Source organism: Antrostomus carolinensis, unplaced genomic scaffold, assembly GCF_000700745.2.
Source record: "Antrostomus carolinensis isolate BGI_N321 unplaced genomic scaffold, ASM70074v2 scaffold12901, whole genome shotgun sequence".
NCBI lineage: Eukaryota > Metazoa > Chordata > Aves > Caprimulgiformes > Caprimulgidae > Antrostomus > Antrostomus carolinensis.
In genome coordinates, this window is record NW_010296396.1 from 16,573 (window position 1) to 40,599 (window position 24,027).

At 42.1% G+C, this 24,027-nt stretch overlaps 1 protein-coding gene across 1 annotated transcript in view; it reads left to right on the plus strand.

Annotated features, from left to right (window-relative positions):
* MBOAT1 (membrane bound glycerophospholipid O-acyltransferase 1) overlaps nucleotides 1-22,023 on the plus strand; it is a gene marked incomplete at its 5' end in the record, with an annotated part of 34,917 nt that extends 12,894 nt beyond the window's left edge. Inside the window, 9 exons of the mRNA XM_029087541.1 lie at nucleotides 2,257-2,312; nucleotides 4,521-4,575; nucleotides 7,677-7,860; nucleotides 9,486-9,678; nucleotides 12,951-13,054; nucleotides 16,159-16,223; nucleotides 17,606-17,738; nucleotides 19,591-19,742; nucleotides 21,891-22,023. Coding sequence (XP_028943374.1) covers nucleotides 2,257-2,312; nucleotides 4,521-4,575; nucleotides 7,677-7,860; nucleotides 9,486-9,678; nucleotides 12,951-13,054; nucleotides 16,159-16,223; nucleotides 17,606-17,738; nucleotides 19,591-19,742; nucleotides 21,891-22,023 — 1,075 coding nt within the window. The remainder of the gene's footprint in view (nucleotides 1-2,256; nucleotides 2,313-4,520; nucleotides 4,576-7,676; nucleotides 7,861-9,485; nucleotides 9,679-12,950; nucleotides 13,055-16,158; nucleotides 16,224-17,605; nucleotides 17,739-19,590; nucleotides 19,743-21,890) is intronic.
* Between the last annotated feature and the right edge of the window lie 2,004 nt (nucleotides 22,024-24,027).

Genomic DNA, 24,027 nt, shown 5'->3' on the forward strand with positions numbered 1-24,027 from the left:
GTCTTTTTCCAGTATTCTTGTGTTTACTATGCTCAGCATATTAATTCTCTTGAAAATCAGTTTGATTTATCGTAGTAAGATAATTAGGTTGCAAACAGTTTATCTTAGCTATTGGATTTACATTTGACTGTAACTAGGAGGTCGATTTTTAAGTTGAGGATGATTCAGAATCTCTTGAAAAATCTCTGTAGAACACAAATATTTGGCTTGTTATTTTAGACAGATATAATTGAATGTAACCTTTGCGATTTTCTCCCCTTACCTTGAGAAATTGGTGGGAAAAATATAGTGCTCAAACTATTAAAAAAAAAAAAAAAAAAAAGAAGAAAAGCCTTCAGCGTTTTTTCTTTCATTGGATTCCAAAAAATATATTACAGTGTTTAAAAGGAATAGCCACAATATTTGGAGTAATCATCTATTTCTCTTTAAAATTTCCATATACTGTTCAGACTCTGTAAAGAGCATGTACACAAACTCAGGTTTTAACTTCCATGTTGGAGACTTCATTTGTGTTCAAGCAGAAACCTCTGTATGGTTTAATGTTGGTAATTTATCACCAGATCGAGAAACAATCCATTGTATTAATCCACAGATCTCTTCTGTGGAACTGGTTTTACATAGAGTCATCACAATTAAGGCTTTGAAAATAACGATGTGTCCTCATCACCCATTACAACCTCCTGGCTGTTGCGGTCGTGAAGGTCTTGTAGAGGATCTTAGAAGCTGTATATGGATCATGATTAGTCATGGAGCCTTGGTTAGTTGTCCCCATGGCTTTTCTCCTATCTTTCTTCTTATGTACCTCTGAATGCTACTGGCTGTCACCTTTACCCTCATGGAGACCAGCTCCTGATGTCACCAAACTGATTTTTGCCTTTTTTTCTATTCCTTAGCTGCAGCAGCTCACAATTCCTACAGTGCTGAGCTCTTTAAAGCTGGATGTGGGAAGTAGGAGCAGGCCTATTGAACATAGTGGCTACTCCTACGCTGCTCGTTTGGTTGGCACCAAAGCTTCTGGGTGGTTGTAGCCTGTAAGGGTGGCTCAGGTACAGCTGAGACAGCTCAAGAAAGATGTGGACCTGTTGGAGCAGGTCCAGAGAAGGCCACAAGAATGATCCAAGGGCTGGAGCAGCTCTGCTGTGAGGACAGGCTGAGAGAGTTGGGGCTGTTCAGCCTGGAGGAGAGAAGGCTCCGGGGACACGTTACTGTGGCCTTTCAATACTTGAAGGGGCCTATAAGAAAGATGGAGACAGACTTTTCAGCAAGACCTGTAGTGATAGGACAAGGGATGATGGTTTTAAACTAAACAGGAAAGATTCAGCCTAGATGTAGGGAAGAAATTTTTTACTCTGAAGGTGGCGAAACCCTGACCCAGGTTGCCCAGAGAGGTGGTAGAAGCCCCATCCCTGGAAACATTCAAGGTCAGGTTGGACGGGGCTCTGAGCAACCTGATCTGGTTGAAGATGTCCCTGCTGACTGCAGGGGGGTTGGACTAGATGGCCTTGAAAGGTCTCTTCCAACCCGAACCATTCTATGATTCTCTGTTTTTGGAAGGCTCCAGATCCCACGTGCCCAAACACTCCCTGGATGGTACATCTTGGACAGACTGTCCACAAGGCAGTTTCCAGATCCCACGTGCCCAAACACTCCCAGCTGGATGGTACATCTTGGACAGACTGTCCACAAGGCAGTTGCACGGCCAAGAAGCAAGTGGGGAAACTGCTGTGGTGACAGCTCTTCTGGTATTTGCACACAGGCCTAATTCATAGGGCTGTTCACGCGGGGAAATAAGCAGAGTTAACGTTTTTTAGGGCACTGAGGAGACAGACAATGGGAGAGTAGCAGTAAGAAGAGCCAGAGTTACGTTACAGCAGCATTGCTGTGTTCTAGTGCTGCATCGTTTGGAGCTTGGATTTGACTTTTGCCTGAAAGGAAGCCCAGCAGAATGCAGGAGCTGGCATTTCCTTGTGGGGCTATTTCTTCTGAATTACAATTTGCACTGCAGCAGGATGGGGAGACATAAAATAAGGCTTTGTGTGCACTTAGCAATTAAAAATTCCAGCGCGAGTGACTGTGGGGTTGTTTTGAACCCAGGCAATTGTCTTATGCCTGAGTTCCTCCTTCAGTTTAATTGGATGTTCTCCACTTGTTGCTAGTACAGTTATGTCTTTTAAAGGGATAAAGGCATTCAGGAAGAAAGTTGGGAATAATTTGTATTTACAAGACATGTAACTGTTGTTTCTGTCTTTGTTATAGTCCACTGATGATAATTACACAGAAGATCACAACACTTGCGTGCCAGTTACATGATGGTAAGAAAAGGAATCTCTTCCTGTGTCCTGAAGACAGCCTTTTTATTCCAGCACATTCCGTGGTTGAGTTATGGGGTGGGTGAATATAGTTCAGTGAGTTGCTCCAAATAAAGAAGAAAAACGCTTTGTGGAGGAAAACTAGAGGCTTCAAGTTCTCTAGGATCAAACTGTCTTTGTGGTGACAAGGACAACTGTTTTCCCCTTTGGATGCTCTACTTCCTTGAGGCCTCATTTGGATTTTAATATCGATATCTGCTGTTTAGATACTCCAGTGTATCTCCGTTAAGCTCTCTGAAGCTGTTCTTGAGTCTCAAAAATCAAGAGTTGTGTTTGACACATAGGTTCAGTCATTAATGTTAACGTAGCTAAAATATGCTATCGATGCTGGTATATATATCATATATATATATATATGTGATATACGCTATATATCATGGAGTATATCATGCTAGATATGATATACTCCTTGAGTTGTGAGAGATGGAATTCAATAGCTTTTTCCCCGTGCAGGGAGAAGCACCCTTGCAAGCAAAATAACATTGTCCTCGGCCTTGTGCTTGTGCTGTGACAAAGAGCACTATTATTTCCCAGTAAAATGCTTGTGTCCAGTAAAGTGCAAAGGCTGGAAATGTCAATTGTTATCAGTACCATTATCACTCATGTCTGCTGTTGTTGCATTGTGAATTTCTGATGGTCCCAGGCCCATTGCACTATAAACTGTGGGTGACTGAGTAAGTAGCCTGCTGTAGAGTTGTTATGATCTGGGATTTAGGTGATGGCCACACCACAGGCTGCAGGGTCTGGCATTGTTCACAAGCCAAGTTTACACAAGCGGGTCTATGCCTTGAGCTGGGTGCAGCTTGAAGCTTGACTAATTGACCTTTTGTTGACATTTATGTTGTTGAGGCTTCTCCACTCTGTTATTTAAGCTGCCAGCTCAGGTATCGCCGTGTGCCAGAGCGGTGTGCAGCTGAGGTGTGTGCCTAGAATATTGAAGGTAAACTAGCAGGCAGAAAGGAAAAGATAACAGTAGAGGCAGGAGCATTTTAAGCAAACCAGAAATCCTACAGATTAATGATGGTGGAAAAGGCTCATTATGTTGTGAACATCCATATATGGAGCAGTTGATCAAATGAAGGCAGCTCGCAGTTCAAGCATTAGTGACAAATCTCTGTTTGTAAAAATTTTAATGCAGCTGCCCATAAATGGGAACAGACAAACAAAATACCCAGCCCTTTAAGTGATTAAGTGCTTATTTGTTTCCCTGGAACTCACACCATCCCAGTGTTTACAAACTGAAATAGCGGGAGAGAGAATGGAAATGAGCAGCTTATCAGCAGTGTTTTTAGGAAATGGGTCTTGTGTGTGTGCATCGGTAATTACGGCCAGTAGGTTTAGAACAGTAGTGTTAATTGATGACCAAGCCCCTGATCTTGTGAAGACATGTATATGCCTGCTCAGCATCACTCATCCTGTGGTGAAGCTGTTCTGCTGAAGCCGGTGGATTCATCACAGTGTGCGCAGCTACAGCTTCGGAGTGAAGGGTTTGAGATACTTGCCGTGAGCAACATCTGTTTACGTGCTGGCCATCACGCAAGATTTTTCTGTGGTTTTCCCAGGACAGCGAGTCTGTGCTCTACCTCTGGCCCCAAAGGTCTCATGCACTCAACAGGAGATGGCCCTTCCAGCCTGGACCCTGTACAATTCCAGATCATTACTGATGTATGTGTGTTGAGGCTCGCTGCAGCAGCAGGCAGCCGGGCCACTCGTTCACACCAGCAGAGTTTCTTAGAAGCCCATTTCTCTTCCACTGCCCAATCCTCCTGCTGTGAAATGCTCCATTTCTCACCAAGGAGCCAGCAGGAGACTTATGCTTAAATGAGCCAACAGCTTCTGGGAACAGAGGTTTTTCCAGTAGAGGCTGCTGAGGGCCCCTGCCCGTTGGTGGCATCACGAGTTGCATTATGTGTGTGTGGGAATATTGTTATTGCTCTTCCAGAAAGTGTAGCATGGGTGAGAAAGGGGGAATGAGGGAAGGAACTGGGTACAGAGCTAGGGTCAAACATGAATATGTTTGACCTCAGAGTTAGGAATTGAGCTGTATTACAGCTGCCTGTGACAAAGAAATGGCTTTAGAAAGTTATCTGTGGGATAACGTTCACTGTTTGGCTTTCAGGAAGATCTAACGGGACTTTTCTTTCTCTCTAGGGATAGGGCGACAAGCTGAGGAACTCACTGCTGAGCAGAATCGGCTTGCTGTAAAGTAAGAATTTAATTCTCCTCGTGATTCATGTTTAATTTCATCTAAAGAAGTTTAGGGATTGTGGGATTTTTTGTTTGTTTGTTTGTTTGTTTTTTTTTTTCTTCCTTTGGAATATCAGGACCAACTTAGCAGCCCAGCCATGAAAATGTTCTCTGCTTCTTCCCAGTCCTTAATAAGCCAAAAGTCCTACCTGCTTTTTCTATTTCCTTGGGCAGTTTTGTTTTTGTAATGCTGCTGTTAGTGCCCTCCTTAGACATACCTTCCCTGCTATATTCCTTATTTCTTCAGTTCAGGACTTCTGCCTTATATCCCCTTGTACTGGTCAGTAAAGCACTGAAGTACTTGGCAACATCTCATTGACTTAAATATGTTCTCCACATACAACAAAACTAGTCTTTGCTGAATCAACTCTTTTATGTTCAGGCTAAGACTTGTACTGTGTGGCCTTTTGGGCTGTTGTCTTCATCCTATCTGTGGTATGTTAGTTTTCCAAGTAGAATACTCCTCTGTCAGCAAACCACTGCATAGTAAAAATCCATTTTGGTTTGACTCTGACACTTCAAGAACTGCTTTTCTTTGCTATAATTTTTGAACACTGAAATTTTATTTTTCCTTTCTCCCTCTGTAATGTTAATAGTCCTAGTCCTTCATGTTATGTGACTAGTCTTCTCATTTTTCAGAGGGAAACAGCATGTTGATCATATGTTTGAACACCCTTTTTTTTCTATTTTGTCTCTCAGTACAAATGCAAGTGAATTCTTTTTTATTTTTATTTTTTTTAGAAGAATTAGTGTTACAGAATTAGTCTTAGAACCATAATGACTTTTCACCATACAGTGTTTGTTTAAGACCAAGGAAATTATTTCCTTCATTTCCAAGGCAGAAGATTCAGCCATCAGAAAAATCAGCCTGTGAGCTTCTAAAAGTAGGAAAGGAATAATTTATTGAAAGGCAAATATCCAGTAGGGAGACTCGTATAATTTTTTTCCTGTGACCTATAGCTTTGTGTCTGTCTTTAAAACTCACAGCACAATGTTAAAGTGTGCTGAACCATTGTAACCATATGATTAATTCTAGTCAAATTCTCACCAAACAGGCTTTTTTTTTTTTTCCCCTTGTACAGTGGATGAGGTCATAATAGAGAAGTACATGCCAATAACTCAAGTGTCGGTGGCGATCGAGTCATAACTGAAGAGTTTTAAATCCCCTTTGGTAATACAGCCTTTTGTCTTCCCCCCTGTTCTGAGTCTGGTTTTGTTTCTCACTCATCCTCTGTACATTCCTTCGTGCATTGCTCATGTTGCTCCACCCACCCGTGTTCAGAATCTAAGCTGAAACTAATGACTTTATTTTTAATCTTACTATAGAGCTCAGAAGCACAAATCAGGGACCTGATTTTGCAGAACAGAAAGATAAGCCTTTACCCCAAATTGATCGCTGTATCTTTCTGTGAAATTATTTCACCAGAGAACTTACCATTCAGGCACTAACATCTACAATAACCAGCAGAAAATCCTGCCTAAGCCAACTGTTTATTCAAGCTAATTCCACCTCAGAGTAAAAGTAGACAACAGCAAATGTTTAACTGTTGCTGAGCTTTTCTGCTAGAAATTTATGTTTTGGTCTGAAAGAATTTTAAGTGGGTTTTGCTTTATGCATGTCCATCTGTGTCTTGGACAGGAAAGTCTTGAAACACGCTGCCCCAGTTTCTGTTCTCATCTGGGGACTCCTCGTTTCCTTGGATGGTGACTGTTAGCAGATTGGTGGAGAGCACTGTGCATCTCAGTGCAGAACTTAGGCGTTGGTGTTTTCTGCCGTATAAATAAAGCAAGCCCAACAGTTCACAAATGACATCAGCAGTGAGAGGCCTGTGCATCTTTCTTTTCCATCCTACTGATCGGTAGCAAGGACAGTGGATCTTCTACATTTTTACATTTAACCCCCTGAGGAACTTGTGGGATGTGCAGTTGCACAATGGAAATAACGAACACTTTGCCTTTCATCTTCAGCTGTCTTTTGGTTTGTGCGTGTTTTTTTCCCGTAGTTCTTTTTCCTGTTTGCAATGAAATGCAGGCAATTACTTCCTTTATGTGCACAGTAGGACAGAGTGCCTCTTCCTCTGTAGCTCGCTCACGATTCCCATTTTTCAAAAGGCTGAGCTGAAGGGTGGGTGAGAGCTCCTCGCAGACCTGAGAGTCCTGGTCTGAAATGCTCCCTTCCCTGTGGTTTGCATCACAAGGCAACGGACTGCATTGCACCACTTGGTGAGACCAGCGTTACTCAGCTTGTGGTCTGCCAACTGTTACTGCTCCCTAACACAGTGGACAGATGTTCAAAACCAGTTACCAGCTTCTTGCTCCTGGTACTGCTGGCCTGTTCAAAATCGTGGTGATGATTTAGAATTCTTTACCTTGAAACCTCCGTATCAGCATTCAGTTTCAGAACTTTTTTATGCAATTAACATGGCCATTAGGTCATGGAATGATTTGGGTTGGAAGGGACCTTTCAAGGTCATCTAAGTCCAACCCCCCTGCAATCAGCAGGGACATCTTCAACCAGATCGGATTGTTCAGAGCTCCGGCCAACCTGACCATGAAAATGCACAAGTCAATTTGTTTGAGAGTGGGTATTTAAATTTAAGACTGTTTTCCATAGAATCACAGACTGGTTTGGGTTGGAAGGGACCTTTCAAGGCCATCTAAGTCCAACCCCCTGCAGTGAGCAGGGACATCTTCAACCAGATCAGGTTGCTCAGAGCCCCATCCAACCTGACCTTGAATCTGTTCTTGAACTAAAATGTTTCTAGTAATAAGAGTACAAGTTTTCAAATCAATATCATTAGTTCACCTGTAGCTTAAGCACTTCCATGTTACCCTTGTTCTGACTGCCATCTGCCAGACATCACTGGGCTATAAGAGAGGCTGTGCTGCATCTTCCCCAAAACAGATCTAGAGAGCTCTCAGCTGGGGGGAAGGTGGTGGGAGAGAGCTGGGGACTGAGGCAGACAGTACAACAAAAAGCTTTTGCAAAAGCCTTTGCTGTGTTTGACCTCGTTTTGCTTTGTTTGGTTTTGTTTTGTTGTGTGTGGGTGATATTCACAGGACAAGACCTTCTTTACTGGAGTATTTAAGCTATCTCCTCAATTTTATGAGCATCATAGCTGGGCCTTGCAGCAATTACAAGGATTATATCGCCTTCATTGAAGGGAGGCACGTGCACATGAAGCTGCTAGAAGTGAACTGGAAGCAGAAGGGTTATGACAGACTTCCTGATCCTTCTCCAACTGTAAGTTTTAAAATGACAAAGATTTATTGCAGAGGGCGGGGGAGTATGGCTTTGTACACAATTCTCATAATTAAAAACTAAGAAGAAAAAACATTTTTGGGTTATCTTCTTGGTAAATGTTACAGAGGTTTTTTTTCTGTGAAGTGGCTGCTGTTTTTATAACAGGGTCAGGGGTGAAGGGGCTGGTGTCTTCCTCTTGAATTCCCCAAATACATTTGGCTTGCAAAACGGGTCATTGGTTAATGAGCGTCCTTTGTGCAGCAGTGGGAACGGTCCGCAGGTTCTGACAACAACAGAGTTGCAGTTCAGAGCTCCAAACAGAAGAGAAAATGGCAGGGAAAATAAAAAAGTCAAATCACACCAGTAGTGCAGGAGAAGTTAGAGGTACGTGAATCACAGCTAATCAGAAACTAGCTTGTCTAGGGGCTTTGCAAGAGAATCTCACACTTTAAGATGAACTCGGAAGTCATTTTTCACATACAAGTCACACTAGTTTGTTGTTTGGGGTTTTTTTTTTAGTGTTACTTCAGACCTTATAAAATGACCTTGTAAAGCAGGATAGCACAGCCTGAGAACCAGATTCCTCTCTCTTTCCTTATGATGACACTGAATGTGGAGCTTTGTGAGTGCAGAATGTTTCCTCCAAAACAGGGTACATGCCTATACATACCTGATTCCTGTTGCACATGGTTGTATTTTTACCCACTTCAGTGGTGTTAATTCTGATTTATATCAGTCTGCCTGAGGTCAGAATAAGGCCTGTATTGTGTTAGATGCAAGTCAGCAGAGAATATTAATTTTTTCATTGTAACCATTTAAAGATAATGGCTCATTAATTTATTCCTGAAAATGAAGAAGCTATAAAAAGAGTACCTAGGATCAAAAAATGCACTGTTCTGTCAGTAGTATATTGCACTTTTATTAGTCTTTTGAGAACGCGAGTCAGTTTTTACATGGTACCCAAGTGCCAGATTTACCTTTTTAATCATGACTGTATCAAAGAGAGTTTAATCCTGATGTGTATTTGAAATTGAGCTTCTTAACTACTGATATGATTGTAAATAACATCAGAATATAGAAAGCTAGGGAGCGATAATAGAAGACAGGATGGTGTAGCAGAGACTCTGTAGCATGGGAAGGCATTCGTGCTGTGTAAGACGGACACTTTTTGGACAAGTGATCTTTATCAAGATCTGTGTATGTTAGCTGGACAGTATGACCCACTATTGTACTGAATACTGATGCTCTTGGCTTCCAGGAGAAATCTGGTCTTTAGATCCAGGAGATGATAGTTCACATAGAGAAGACTTCCCTACATTTTAGGGTTTGGTTTTTTGTTTGTTTCCTTTCTCATTTTAGGACCTTTGCTAACTGATGTAGGAGTCTTTTGTGAAGTTCATGACCAGTTTTGACTTCTAATTGTCCTTTGTATCTACCTATAGGTAGTTCAGTAAAACAAATTAAACCAGAGCTTTGACTGTGACCTTTTCTTTGTTACCTGTTTTAAATTAATTATCAACTTTGTCACTGCTAACTTTATTTGTTCTTGAAGTGCATTGTTTTTGTATGTCATGAGTACTGCAAATGTTTCTAATGAATGTTCCATTGTTGTTTGTGCTTTTTAGGGAGCAGTGATGTACAAGCTGTGTATCACACTAGTATATCTCATTTTATTCTTGACACTTACCAAGAACTTTCCTATGGCATATATTATTGATAATGAATTTCTTGATAAAACACCCTTCTTGTCAAGACTTGGTTACCTGTATGTCGTAACACAGGCAGCAAAACCAAAGTATTACTTTGCATGGACGTTAGGTAAGTCTGGCTACATCGCTTCTTTTCGTGGGTAACAAATAAGTTCCTAAAGGAGGGAGGGAGTCTGAAACATCCTGGGGAAACAAAAATAAATTAGTCCCTAGACCTGTAGTTCCCGTGGGAGACACACACAACGCAACCCTGTTGAAGAGAGGAGATGTCAAAAGTTTTGAAAAACGTGCATAAGATCTCCTCTAGCTTGTCTGACGTGCCCTGCCTCCGGAACCAGATCTGCTTTTCAGCTTCTTGCCAGTCATGTCAATGTAACAATTTTCTCTTATTTAAAACTTTGTAATTGTACCAAAATATTTTTTACAGGAATTCTTGGGAGGGGGGGGAGGGGGGGGGGGAAATTTGGCTCCTCTTGCCTCCTCTAAACCTTGATTTTTATGCTTTATTTGTAATTTGCCACTTAGTGGGGTTAGGAGGTTAAAATTGGTCAAGCTGGCTCAGGCTTTCTCAATATGTTGTAATGCAAACAGACCTCTCTCTTCCTACGGGACATCTTTAGCGCACACATCCGTATCAGAAAGCTGTAGTACTTGTTGGGGGACTGAGGTTAGGCTTTGCTTCTGTGGTCCTGGGCACACAGTAGCTTTGAGCCATCAAGAGGAAGGATTGGAGAAGCATGGGGAAGGTGGGGAACGAAGGAGACCCAAGAATCTCTGCAAGGGAAAGGAGAAGAGAAGGAAGAGGGCTTGTTATAGAGGGAAGCAAATTTCTTTTATTGGGAGCCAGCTAGACTGGTGCTCCTAATAATCTTTTTATATTTTACTTTCTTCCTTTTGAAGTCTGTATTTTGTATTTTACTTTCTTCCTTTTAAAGTCCTTTTAAAGTCACCTTTCTCATCTGTGTGTGAGGAGTCAAATCCTTCCAGGCCAGGCTGAATTGCCATGCCAGAACTGGCATGTGTGGGATGGGAAAGGCTTTGGGATAAAGAATTGCTTGCTCAGAAACTTATTTTTGTGGGATCCAGTATTAAATTGTTGCCTCTATTTTTTTTTTTTTTTTCTGGCATTATAGTTACCTAAAAGTCCGTTATCAAAGAGATAAACTGAACTTGGGTTTGTGATGTGACTAAGCCTGTAGAGGCTGTAGAAATATCTTCCAAATCAGGGATTTTGAGAAAGGCATGTGTTGCACTCCGGAGGGTGAGGCCTCTGTTATTCACACTGCAAATCCAGGCAGACATCTGATGCTTCTGTGGTTTAGCTCTCAGTGGCGTGGCCCAGGGCGTTCTGAAAGTGCCTGCTGAAACGGCCGATAAGGGCTTCCTGTCCTCAGAAAAGGACAGTCACACCATTGTGCAAGAGCCACGCTGCTGAATTCCTGCAGATCCATGGAAAAAATGGAAAATTCGGCTTCTCGCTGCATTAGCAAATAGTCGTGGGAATGTGCCTGCAAAACCTGAAGGGGCTACAAGAAAGCTGGAGAGGAACTTTTTATAAGGGCAGTTAATGACAGAACAAGGGGAAATGGCTTTAAACTGGAAGAGGGGAGGTTTAGATTAGATAGTAGGAAGAAATTCTTTGGTGGGAGGGTGGTGAGACAGTGTCCCAGGTTGGCCAGAGAAGCTGTGGCTGCTCCTCCCTGGGAGGGTTGAAGGCCGGGGCTCATTTGGGGGGCTGCTGCTGGCAGGGGGGTTGGGGCTGGGTGAGCTTTAAGGTCCCTTCCAACCCAAACCAGTCTGTGATTCTATAAACCAGTTTGGGACTGAGTGCCTGCGTCCAAGGGGCTGTGAAAACGATAATGCCAAAGCTGTGCAGGTCAGCAGGGAAACATCAGCGGGGTTTTGTGGAGATTGGGGTTTTGTAGGCAATTTGAGGGTGGACAGTTGTAATTCTTCTGTGCTTCACACCTTGCTCTGCAGACAGCAGCTCAGGAAGCGAGAGACTGACAGGTCTGCTGATTATTACATCCCTGGATTTCTGGTTTCTTGCTTTTTGCAAAGAAACACTTAAGTGGTCCCTGCCACCCTTAGAGCAAGGAAGAGCAAACCCAGGGGTCCCCCTGCTCTGGCGTGACAGTTAAGTGCAGCTCCAGTCTCTGAGATTGGGCAGGGTCCTATGGGCCAATTTCAGGCGAGCATTTTTTGGTTGGTTTTATGTTTTTTAAACAGAGAATAAAAACTTGTAGACCTTTCTTTCCATCAGTAAAATCTAACTAATTTAGTAAAGTGGAAAATAAAACTGAAAGTTTCAAATTCGAGAAGGTTGCTTATTTATTTATTGTTAGTCTTGCTGCTTTTAATTAGGTTCTTCCTCTGGTTTTGTGCTTTGGGGCTTCTCCATGAGCTTGTGCCTGTACTCATAGCATTTATGAAACAAAATCAATTTTCATTCTTGGGAAGGAAATGCTGACCTTTTTAAAGCATAACTTAACCAGACTTGTATTTTGTAAATTATCTAGAAGGAAAAGCCTTACCTATATTTCTACTTTCCTTTTTTTCTTCCAATAATCCTCAGTGTCAGCTGCACCTAGAGATCCAGAGATAACAAATCCCTTCTGGTTTTTTAATACTCTGGAGAGAGGATTTCTGGCAGGGGCACATTGAAAGCAGAATCTTGAGACCCAGTTATGAGGTGACTCCCAGGCAAGGCTGGGAGGGGAAGCGTCTACCCAGCATCCTGGGAAAGAGCAAGAGTGCAGCACGTGAAACACCTGCTGTCACCCGAGCTTTTTATTTGCATTTGAAGTAGTTAAGTCTGTAATTGAAGTTACTCAATATTTGATTTGTAGAGATGGTGAGGTACTTTAATGAGGCACTGAGCAACAGGATTAACAAAAGGCTTTGTCTGTGGAAGTATGAATGAAAGTCTTAATTAAAACAACCATGTTAGAACTCTTAGTGGCAGTGGTAAACACGTCTTTGAGACACTGCAGTTTTTCTGAATTCTGGAAAATGCTGTGACATGCAGGTACTCTTTTGAGGAAAATGCTGCTTCATTTTATGGTAACTCTTGTGTATCTTTCTCAGATGAATAATAAAAGCAAAGTAATGGGAAAAGTTATTCCTATCCATTGCTATTTTATTTTTGGTTTATTATTTTATTTCCTCTGCCCAAGGAGTAGCTAGTCTTTCCTCTTGAGGCAGTTACTCTTGTGTTGCCTTGTAGCAATGCCCCTTTGCCAAGAGGAAGCTTCTCTGTGAAAGAGAGGATGCTAATTGCTACAAAGCTGGCTTGAATGTGTGTTTGGTGCCACACTGACTCGCAAGGAAACCTGGCTCCTCCAGCAGCCTGATTGGACCTGTTTTGCTTTGACGTTGCAGCTGATGCAGTCAACAATGCAGCTGGTTATGGATTCAGTGGAGTTGATGAGAGGGGCACTTTCCGCTGGGACCTGTTGTCCAATTTAAATATCTGGAACATTGAGGTGAGTTAAAGGAGTGGCTGTATTAGCATAATTATAGAGAAATGGGCATGATAACGGAGAGAAGCTTTGGGGAAAGGAAAGTAAGTCCATGCCACTAGGCTGCCCTTCTTTAATTCAGAAGGGTTTTGTGTGTTATCTGTTGAGCAGATAAAAAGCATCTGTCATGCAGCCTTCGTCACGCTCTGTATTCAAGTTGCATTTCTAAATAGTTTATAGAGGGCTAATAAATGATTAATCAGATGTTTAATAAATGAGCAGTCAATTACTGTAGATTGTGGCTGAGTTCAGTGGGTCAATAAATTGCTTGCAGCTATGATTCCCCACCATCTGTGGTGTATTCTGTTTATTTACTTCTAATAGTCTTGCACTTCTGTAAGGCAGTTTGGGTGGTGGCAGTGAAGGAGGCCGCCACGAGCAGGCATTACACAGACACTTGCAAGGGCTGGGTCCCTGCACATTTCTGGAGTGTCTCTTGGTAGATGGAGAAAAGCAAAGGTTGGAGAGAGAACAGATCCAAACTGAGCAACCTCAGTGGGAGCTGCAAGGACCACAGAGAGCTTAGATGGCTGCTGATCTAGAGCTCCATCCGCTGTTTCTCAAAACATCTGCCACACACGTTTCTTGTCACTGCAGAATACTTTTAACATCCATTACTCTTTTGTAAGTTATTTATGTTTGTTTCTCTAACACAAAAGATGGCAGATGTCATTTGTTTGCCCCAAAGAATAATGGGGGATTGGACTAGATGATCTTTCGAGGTCACTTCCAATCCCTAACGTTCTGTGTGTGAATATTTTGTGAATGCCAGTGGGATGGGAAAATGTTTGTCTGAGACTGCTTTCTGAAGGCTTCTTTACTTTAGAAATAGGAGGAGCTTCCTCCTGTAATTCTGTAGTTACGATTTTAAAAGGAAAAGCAGATGAAAATAAGTTAACTGCTTTATTGGGCAGTTAATAACAAAACAAGGGGAAATGGGTTTAAGCTGAAAGAGGGGAGGTTTAGATGAGATATTAGGAAGAAGTTCTTCACTGTGAGGGTGGTGAGACACTGGAACAGGTTGCCCAAGGAAGTTGTGGATGTCCCCTCCCTGGAAGTGTTGAAGGCCAGGTTGGATGAGGCTTTGAGCAACCTGGTCTAGTGGAAGGTGTCCCTGCTGATGGCAGGGGGGTTGGGACTGGATGAGCTTTAAGGTCCCTTCCAATCCTAACCATTCTATGATTCTATGATTGCTGAATGATCTGTCACTAAGTAAATGTGCTTTAATAGCTCTTCTCAAAAATGAAGGAACCCTTGTATTTCTTCATTGAAAGACACCAAAACTTGAAAGTATTATTTTACGTTTTCTCAGTCTCAACATCCTTTCTCTGTCTCTCTCTCTCTTTTTTTTTTTTTAACCCAATTAATCCTGAGTGTACATCTCTCCCTGAGCAGTATACATTACACTGCCCAGAAACACCTTATACTCCTTGATGGTGGCAGCACCCTAGATACCACTCTGAGATCTTGAATAAATGATTCAGTTTTGGGAAAGGAGATGATTCCTGCCTTGATGGGCTGAGGCAATTCCTGCTTGAAGGAGGAAAGTGAAGTGCAGGAAATGCTCTTTAGTTGAGCCACATTAAGGAATAAGGAGCCTTTGTGCTTCTCTGCCTACTGAAATGCAGACCCCTCAAAACTTTTTTCTTTTACTGGTCACACGGGCAATAGAGATCAGGGTGGAGAAATTATTTCCAGGAGCTGTCCATTGATTTGATCATGTGTGCAGCGAGAAGAGAGGCTGCAGAGACCATTGCTTTGGGTAAGCCTTGACCTGTCACTTTATACACCAACACCAGTTCCAGGAGTTGCAGTTTAAGTGTGGTTGTACAGTGCATTTTCAGCAAGTATAGCCACCTGTTTATGTAAAATTGTTTAAGAGTTGAGAACCTGAGTGCTAAATGTGGCTAAGAATGACCTGATCTGTAGTAAAGATAAAACACATGGCAGGAGAGTTGTGAGGGCATTAAAATGTGACGGGGGCTAAACACATGTAGGGGACTTGAAAGCCTTGGCAGCGTATTTTGACAGCCAGTGACTACTTGGTCTCTTGGTAATGTTGCAGGGGAACTTAAAGAAGGCCAAAAGAAAGGAGACAATATTAGCTGGAAGAGAAATTATATTTTTCTTGGCTTCTCTTGGTGCAGTAATGCAATTAAAATGTGGCAGTACTGCACTGGGAATTGCTAATCATTTTAACACTTGAAACACAGAGGATAACATGCCAGCCTTCAGGATTCTGTGTGGAAGTGCAAAATTATCTGCATATTCCCCTTGGAAACCTTTGCCTTTAATCCATCTTTTCAGTGTGCCCTTCCCTTCAGCTGATATGGAACAGTAATGTGGTGACACTGAATCATGTCCCTGCTTGGTGAGGAGGTCCTCGGAGGTTTCTGTCAGCAGGCGAGGAACAAGGGGGAGCAGGGATGGGGGACCACCAGGGGTAAAGTTGACCAGAATTAGAGGAACTGATGCTGAATGGAGTCCAGCAGTCCCCTAAAACTGGGGGAACTGGTGCTGTGAGGAGGTATGGGTGGTTCTCCCAGGACCCTAGAGTCCACTCTGGTTTTTCAAGCTGGGCAGTGGGCTGAGAACTGTCTTCTAAATTTAATCCTAATTTTTTTTTCCCATGTTTTTGAGTCTTCCCCTTTCCTTCTCCAAATAATAAAGCATTTCTTTTAGTTTTTGTAACACTTTGTTTTCATAACACTCTAGGGAAGCCCAGACTTGCGTAATGGGTGGCAAGATATCTCTTCCAAAAATGAAGCTGTTTCCGAACTGAAGGGAAGGCCAGGCATTTAGAACAAGAAAGCTTTTCAGATTTCCCATAATTTGAAAAATAACCAGGCATTGTATTTAATTTTATAAACCAAAGTGAGATTTTACAGCAAACTCCAAGTGTTATCAGTGAGCAATCAGCATACTAGTGTAACGATGGACTGTGTCACAGCTTCTGCAACAGTTAGCTATGATAATTAATATTTTTCCATGTATCTCCTCTCTAATTTCAAATGCAAGTACTATTTTACAGGTTTCGGGGCTAACGTTCATGTGAACTTCTTTCTTAGACTGCAACGAGTTTTAAAATGTACATTGAAAACTGGAACATTCAGACAGCTGCCTGGTTAAAACGGTAAGAGTAATGAAACAGTAAAGTGCTTGTGAGACCCAGAAGCTCTAGATGGCCTGCAGGACCACTGCCTGATGAACCTCATAAATGTATAACCTCTCGTCTGGCTTTGTTTCCTTTGTCTGTAACAGTTGGGGGAATACAAGGGTGTTTGGTGCTGTAAAGTTTTATTGCTGCAAATGTAAAATGCCCGCGTTTTATATATGAGCAGCGAAGCCATAAAGGAACTGCTCAGATCTTCCATCATAAAAACTAACAGCATTTTGATGGTGTTTTTTAGGCTGCTCTTTGCCTCCATTATTCTGGCTGTACTGTTTCACTTTGCTGTGTTATATTTCCCATGCTTACCACTGCTGGAGGCGAGCCTTGTGTCACTGGGATCCAGTTCAGCTAGAACTAGAGAGAAGTCGAAATCTTCAAAGCCCCAGTGTAGTCCGGTTTGGAGTTACCAGAAGATGCTTGCCAGGGAGTCCCTGTTTAGGATATGGAGAAGAGACTTTTTATAGCACTGAGAAGATCTGACTTTAACCTGTGATTGTCAAGGCACATATAAATACTCACATAAGTCCAGGTTTAGTAGATTGAACTGTTTCCTGTTACTACTTACACTTTTTTTGGTGTGATTAGAGCCCACTGTACAGTCAATGTGAGGTCTGAAATGCTGGCACGGATTTTTTTGTGGTTATCATAACTGGTTTTTGTTTTTAAATATATACATCTTAAAAGTCAGTGTCTACTATTTTTCATGATTCAAATTATGTTCCTGATAAAGAAGTGCATTATCTCAACTCGTTTCTTTGGAACACAGCATTTCAGTTAAAGCTCGGATAGCCAAAGAGACTGGTTGGTGTGTTCTTGAACTGTTATCATTCACTTGTGTCTTTTGAGTAAGGTTTTGGCCCGATAAAGTTAGGAGGAGCCCTCTGCTTTACACTAGCTTCTGACACTCCCTGTTGTTCCCAGATAACAGTGCCTAAAAATACCTCTATTACCAGAGAAGAGTGGGGTCACGTCTCTGCCCTTCGACTTGCTCTTGATCTGCCATCAGAGTTTTGGAGGGTAGCGTGTGATTCCAGAGGGAGGTCTAAAGCTGAAAGAGAGTCTTGCCTGCCCTTTGCCCAGTTATTTATTTAAAAGCTGTGAGCTCAGGGAGTATTTGTGCAGGTGCCCTTTGGATACTCAGTGCATAAAATCATACTTACTCCTTCCATCTAACCCTCCATGTCAGCGAAGGCTGAGTGCCTCATACCCTCATCTGTGACAGAGGCAAGAGAAGAGCATTAAGAAAACAGAACAAGGCCCTTAAAACCAGAGAAGGATTTGAGGTGCAGTGTCCATTGTTCAGTTGCATTCAACCTCTCCTTGTTTTGTTTTTGTCTCTGCAGCGTTTGCTACGACAGAGCTCCCTGGTACCCTACGGCTTTAACGTTTATCCTGTCGGCCCTGTGGCATGGTATCTATCCTGGATATTATTTTACGTTTCTCACTGGAATCCTTATCACACTGGCAGCCAGAGCAGTATGTACCTTTCATTGTTCACTTCTAAGGCCCGTGCTAGGTACTATCCAGCTGTCAACTGCTGGAGCCCTGGCACAGTCAAACAGCTTGTCCCTGCTTGTAAGCCCTATTTCATGCCTTTATGGGGTTGATGTTCACTGAAACTTTGTTCTGTGTTGATGGTAATTACAAAGTGCCCCCAACAGTTATAACCAACACCAGTTCTGCCCATGCTGCAATATTGTCCCTGGCTGTCAGAGGAGATGTTGCTTGTGAGCATACAGGTGGTAGTGCCACCAGCTATGTCCATGCAGTCAAATTAGTTTGAGATTCAAGGTGAAGCTCGAGTCCAGACATTTGTTAGGTCATGTTGGAGTCCAGACTTCTGCTAGGTCGTGTAATTGGCTCTAGGCCCAGTCTTCCACAAGAAGCTGTTACAAGTTGAGCATTAGCCCAAACTTGAACTCTTTCATGTGGGTGTAATTGATGCATTAAACTCTGTGTTTATGGTCTTCATCTTGGGTAGAGCCACCAAAGACAAAACAGATTTTGTGTCTCACTGTTGTTAAATTTGTCACTGCTGATCTTTCAGGCTGAACCAGCCAGTTGTGCAGGGCTGGGAAGCACCACCATGTTCTTTCAGAGTTTTACTATGGATAAATAACGAGGGCAATTTGAAAGGTAAATTAAAATAGTGATCAGTATTAATCACTAAGGCTAGAGCAGGTTGCTGAACATGTGACCTTAACGTGTGCTTTGCCTCTCACTTATGAGGATTTCATAAATGTGAAGCTAAACCAAATTCTCTAGGGAACAGCACACACTTGCAGGTATATTTGTTCATTTAAAGTAGAATCATAGAATCATTTAGGTTGGAAAGACCCTTAAGATAATTGACTCCAACTGTAAACCTAACACTGCTGAGTCCACCACTAAACAGTGGCCCTGAGCACCACTTCTACATGTCTTCTAAATACCTCCAGGGATGGTGACTCAACCACTTCCCTGGGCAGCAGTTCCAGTGCTTGACAACCCTTTCAGTGAAGAAATTTTTCCTAATATCCAACCTAAACCTCCCCTGGAGCAACTTGAGGCCATTTCCTCTTGTCCTGTCACTTGTTGCTTGGGAGGCCCACCTCTCTCCACCTTCCTTTCAGGGAGTTTCAGAGAGCCAGAAGGTCTCCCCTCAGCCTCCTTTTCTCCAGGCTCAACACCCCCAGTTCCCTCAGCCACAAGGGAACTCAGCACACTTGTGCTCCAGACCCTTCCCCAGCTCCGTTGCCCTTCTCTGGACATGCTCCAGCACCTCCATGTCCTTCTTGGAATGAGGGGCCCAATACTGAACCCAGCACTTGAGGTGCAGCCTCACCAGTGCCCAGTGCAGGGATATGATCAATTCCCTACTCCTGCTGGCCACACCATTTTTGATACAGACCAGGATGCTGTTGACCTTCTGGGCTACCTGCACACACTGCTGGCTCATGTTCAGCTGGCTGTTGACCAAGTAACTTTGTTTCACCACTGAGAGAACCAGTAATAAATCAAATCCAGGAGGTAGGAAGTTCAAATTATTACAACTTCTGTCTCCAAAGATGACTGTGCCAGGTACTCAGCATGAGTCTTCTCCCATGATTATGACAGAGGAAGTTGGAAGACACTTTTCCATTTGCTGCTGGTTAGCTGTGGGATCTTGGATATGCCAGTGAATACACTTCCACCTTCCTCCTCTCAGTACTTTCTAACTGGTGTATAAACTTTTCTGTAATACTGATGCTGATGATAAGTGGAGGCTCATAAGCTACAATGCATCTGCGTGACTTTGCCTCAGAAAGGAGTTTATGTAATTTTCTGTTTTCTTTTTCCTGCCCTGCAGATAAGAAACAACTGCAGACATTACTTCCTCTCGTCCGTGCCTCTCAAGATAGCCTACGACGTTGTCACCTGGGCTGTCACTCAGCTGGCCGTGTGCTATACTGTGGCACCATTTGTTATGCTGGCTGTTGAGCCCACCATTAAATTTTACAAGTAAGTTCTCTCCTCTTGATTATTATTCTCCAGACCGGCACAGGTTTTTGTTAAGTAACCCAAACCACACTGAAAGGCAGTTGACATTTCATCAAATTTGAAAGGAGTTCAAACAGGATGCTTAATAATGTGTAAGGGGGTTAGACTAGATGGTGTTTAAAGGTCCCTTCCAAGCCAAACCATTCTATGATTCTATGATTTTTGCACTCCCATAACTTAATTACTAATGCCGAGGCAGAGCTCCTCTACTTCTCAGTCTTCCTGTGACTGTCCCTATGTGACTTCTCACCTATCCAGGTTCCTATTTCAAAACAGTCACGTTTCAGCCATTAGCAGTAGCTGAGGCTGACGAGGTTAAGAACGACGTGAGTTGGCAGTGGGAAGAACTCGGTGAGAAAAGACCAGATTTCCAGCTGCTGAGTGCGTAGGACATTCAGAATGTGTGGAACAGAAGATGTGATTGATCAGCAGGAGAGAAGGAGGGTGCCTGGCAGAGCGTTCCTTCTTGAAAAGAATAGGCTTTTCCTTTTGAATACTTCCATAGGATGTGAATACTTCTCTAGGTTCCTTAAAAATAAGAAAACACTGGTGTTGCAGAGTATGTTGGATATAATCTGATAAAAAATAATTTGAAATAGAGAAAATAATTTGAAAAGGGAGACCAGACTATGTTGTTTAACTGTTCTTTCATTCTGCAGTTAGCTGTCAACATAGAATCACAGGTTTTGCTTGAGAAGAAAGACAGTTCCCTGCTCTAGTATAAAAGACATAAATCTCGTGGTAGTCAAGATAGCTGCTGTGAGTCAGTCTGTTCAAAAGGGGTTAAATTTTGACATTTGCTGTTCCAGTTTCTGAAAACATTTGATTGCAACACATAGAACTTACCATATAAAAACTACTCCCATTCTCAGTTTTGGTAATATGCCTTCCCAACTACTTTTTTAATATCTAATTTTTCTGTCTTTCAAGACAAAAGTAGCAAATAGCAATCAGAAAAAAAAGAAGAGAAAAGACTAAAATATTACACTGGTTTATAACTTTGCCCCATGAGTGAAGCTGATCCCCTTTGTGCTACAAAAGGCTGTTCCATGTAGTACATATTGAATGTCATTCTGTGAGATCACATTGCTAACATCAAAACTACAGAAATAAATATATGTAAATAACTTGTTAGCACTGTGCCAGCAGCCATGAAGGCAGAAATGTTATTTTTACCAAAGTTCTGAACAAAGAAAATGATTTTACACCCTTGCCTCAAGTTGGGTCATCACCTGAATATTGTTTTGCCCTAGAGACTTTGAACACAGTTAAACTTAGACAGTTAAGCAAGGGAATTGTAGGCCTTTGGATAAGGGCGTGATGTTTTGGAGCACTGGACACCTAGCAGTTGTCTTAAGCACTTTACAAGGATATTAAGAACTACGATAAGAAGCGTAAATGAGACCATAGCAAGGTGCATCTCTCTGGTTAAGAGCTGGACTGTACTGCTCCCAAACGTCATCCTCACCGAGCTCCCAGAGCCTCATGTAATTGGTTTAAGTATTTTTGATTTCTGTTCAATCTTATGTGTACCAAATTATTTGAAATATTTGATATTTAATAAGATATCAAATAAAGATATCTCTGAGTAGTTGCTTTCAAAAACACAACCTTTCTGTAAACATAATTACCTGACCTTCACCAGGTAAAAACCGAGTGTTTTGGTTTATTTTGAATTTCAGCAATTGGAATGGATTTTTTTTCTGTCACTTTTAATTTTTTTTTTAAAGTTGTACAAAGTTTATATCCTAAGCATGAAGGACGTTTCTTCAGAATGTAGCCTTTTATATTCTAACATCAAAAGAGAGATGCTCTGAGTAAGTCTAGGGTTGAATATAGGGTTATCTGAGCTGTCAGACTTTGGATTCTGGATTGTACTGGTTGATTCTTTGCCTCATTAACAGTCACAACTATATTTTCATTGATGGCAGCAGATAACACGTGCACAGGCTGTGTGAAATTCAAGGGTGTGTTTTGTGCTTTCTAGGTCAGGTTCATACTTTCTGCATTCATCCCTTAGCGCTAAATTCCGCGTGGACTTACTGAGGTTGCACAATTTGTGTTATTACCAACCAAAATGTGATACCCTCTTTCTGCTTTTGTTCCCAGGTCTATGTATTTTCACATGCACATTCTAAGCATCCTGGTGTTGCTTGTGTTACCGGTCAGACCTCAAGCCCACTCTGTAAGAAAGCTTCAGAATCAGGCCGTGCAGAACTCTGTTAAAAGCAAAGACAAATGATGCCTCCAAAGGAAATTACCAACTTTGGGAAATCGAACTGTCATATTGGAAACAAACGAAGAAGAAGAAAAATGGGTGGGATGAGTGTTGAAGTACAAGTGGCATTTCTATTGATTATCTTAAAATCTTACTGGACAGGGCAGAAAAGAGCCTGAATTGACTGTATTTCACGTTACACCAGTGAGCAGAGATTTTACAGGCAATGTTTACCAGCTCATGGGGCATTTTGATTTTTTTTTTTTAAATAAATATTTTTATGAAGCGTTTTTATATATTTAAACTTTTTCACACAGAGAGGCATTTTTGCTCTTTTACAGAAATATACAATTACTACTTAATAATCTTGAGATTAGAGGGACAGGAAGCAGCTAGTGAGGAGTTGGAACAGCTGCCAGATAGCCTGGTGCTGTGGGCAGCTGGCAGGGGAAGAAGCTTTTAATCTCTTGGCTATGGAGAGAGATGGTGCAAGTAGAAGATGATGAACGTGGAGTTGGTCAAGGTGCTGGCACTGAGTTCTGCCCTGGCAAGGATGAGAGGGAGCGGGACAGTGATCCCCAGAGGAGGGACTGCAGCCTGAGCTGGGCAGCGAGGGTATTTCACATCCTTCAACCTGAGACCTGCTGGTAATGAGGGCAAGACAAGTCCCTTGGGAATAGGTGTCTGGGAGCACTAACCAGAGTTAGGCCAAAATCTAAAACTAAGTGAAAGCAAAACAAAAAGGAACCAAAACCCTTTAGAGGAACAGAAGGGACATCCACCCTGTGATCTGTAGAGCTGTGCTTCTGTCATGAGGCAACTGGTGCTCGTTGCTGCATCAGCCTGCCTTTGCAGTTTGGGAGTGATGCAGCACTTCCATTTTGCTCTCAAAATAACTGAGGAGCCAGGCAGATGTCGTGTTTTAAAGCTCACAGTTATGGGTTACATCTGAAAAAGGTTTGTAACGGATCAGACTGTTCTACTCAAGAACATCCTGTCTTGTGGAAGGGGTTACTTTCCAGCAGGATAATGCAAATATGAAACCCAAACAGTAATTATCATAGTCGTAATTAATCATGCTGTACCAAATATTGTCCTGTGATAGGATCATAGAATGATGGAATTGTTTTGGTTGGAAAAGGCCTTTAAGATTATCAAGTCCAACCGAAAACCATCACCAGAGTCAAGACCGAATCCTTGTGTGATCTCCATGTGTGACAGCCTGTTGATGCAAGTTTCCCTGCCTGTAAAGTCCTTGGCTGACAGGGATGTTTGGAGGCTTAATTTCTAAGGTCTTGTTGTGCATGGAGATAACCTGCTGCAAAATGCTGTGGCAGGTTTGTTTTTTGTTTTTGTTTTTTTTTAGTTCATTTTTTTTAAAATCCATTGACCCCAATCAGTCTGGTGTTCCTTGAGGAACAGCTCTGTCCCTCATGGGCTGGGGCATCCCATGGGCTGAAGCCAGTCTGGTATAACACATCAAAACCAAACAAAACATTTTTTATTTATTTTTTTAAAAATTCCTGTTTTCCAGGAATGTGTTTAATCAGGCTTTGATAGAAGCAGTTCTCTTGGTAGAGTATTGGTATCACTTTTTGATTATTTAACTGACGTGTGACTGAGCAAAGAATCTGCTGTTTGCTGCATTCTGATTTTGGTGTCAGATTAAAATTTTACAGAATCCCAAACATTTTGGGAGGAAATGGATCAGTGAAACCAAAACACATTTAAAAAAGAAAAATAATTTTTTTTTTTTTTCTTTTCTCTGGTGGGCAGCTTTTGTCCTGTGACCACCTGATGATTTAGAGCATAGTTTGTGAAGAGTTTATTTGGTAATTTATTCTGAAGGCGAGATGGGATCAAAAGGTTGATCTGAATAAACCAATTGCTTTGTGTCACTGCCTGGCATTATTAATGACGAACGTCTGATGTGAAAAGGGGTGAGTGGGTGCCAGGTCCCTTGCACTCGGGAGGGGACATGTTCAGGTCTGTTGGGTTCTACAGACCAGCTGGGCTCTACACCCTGCT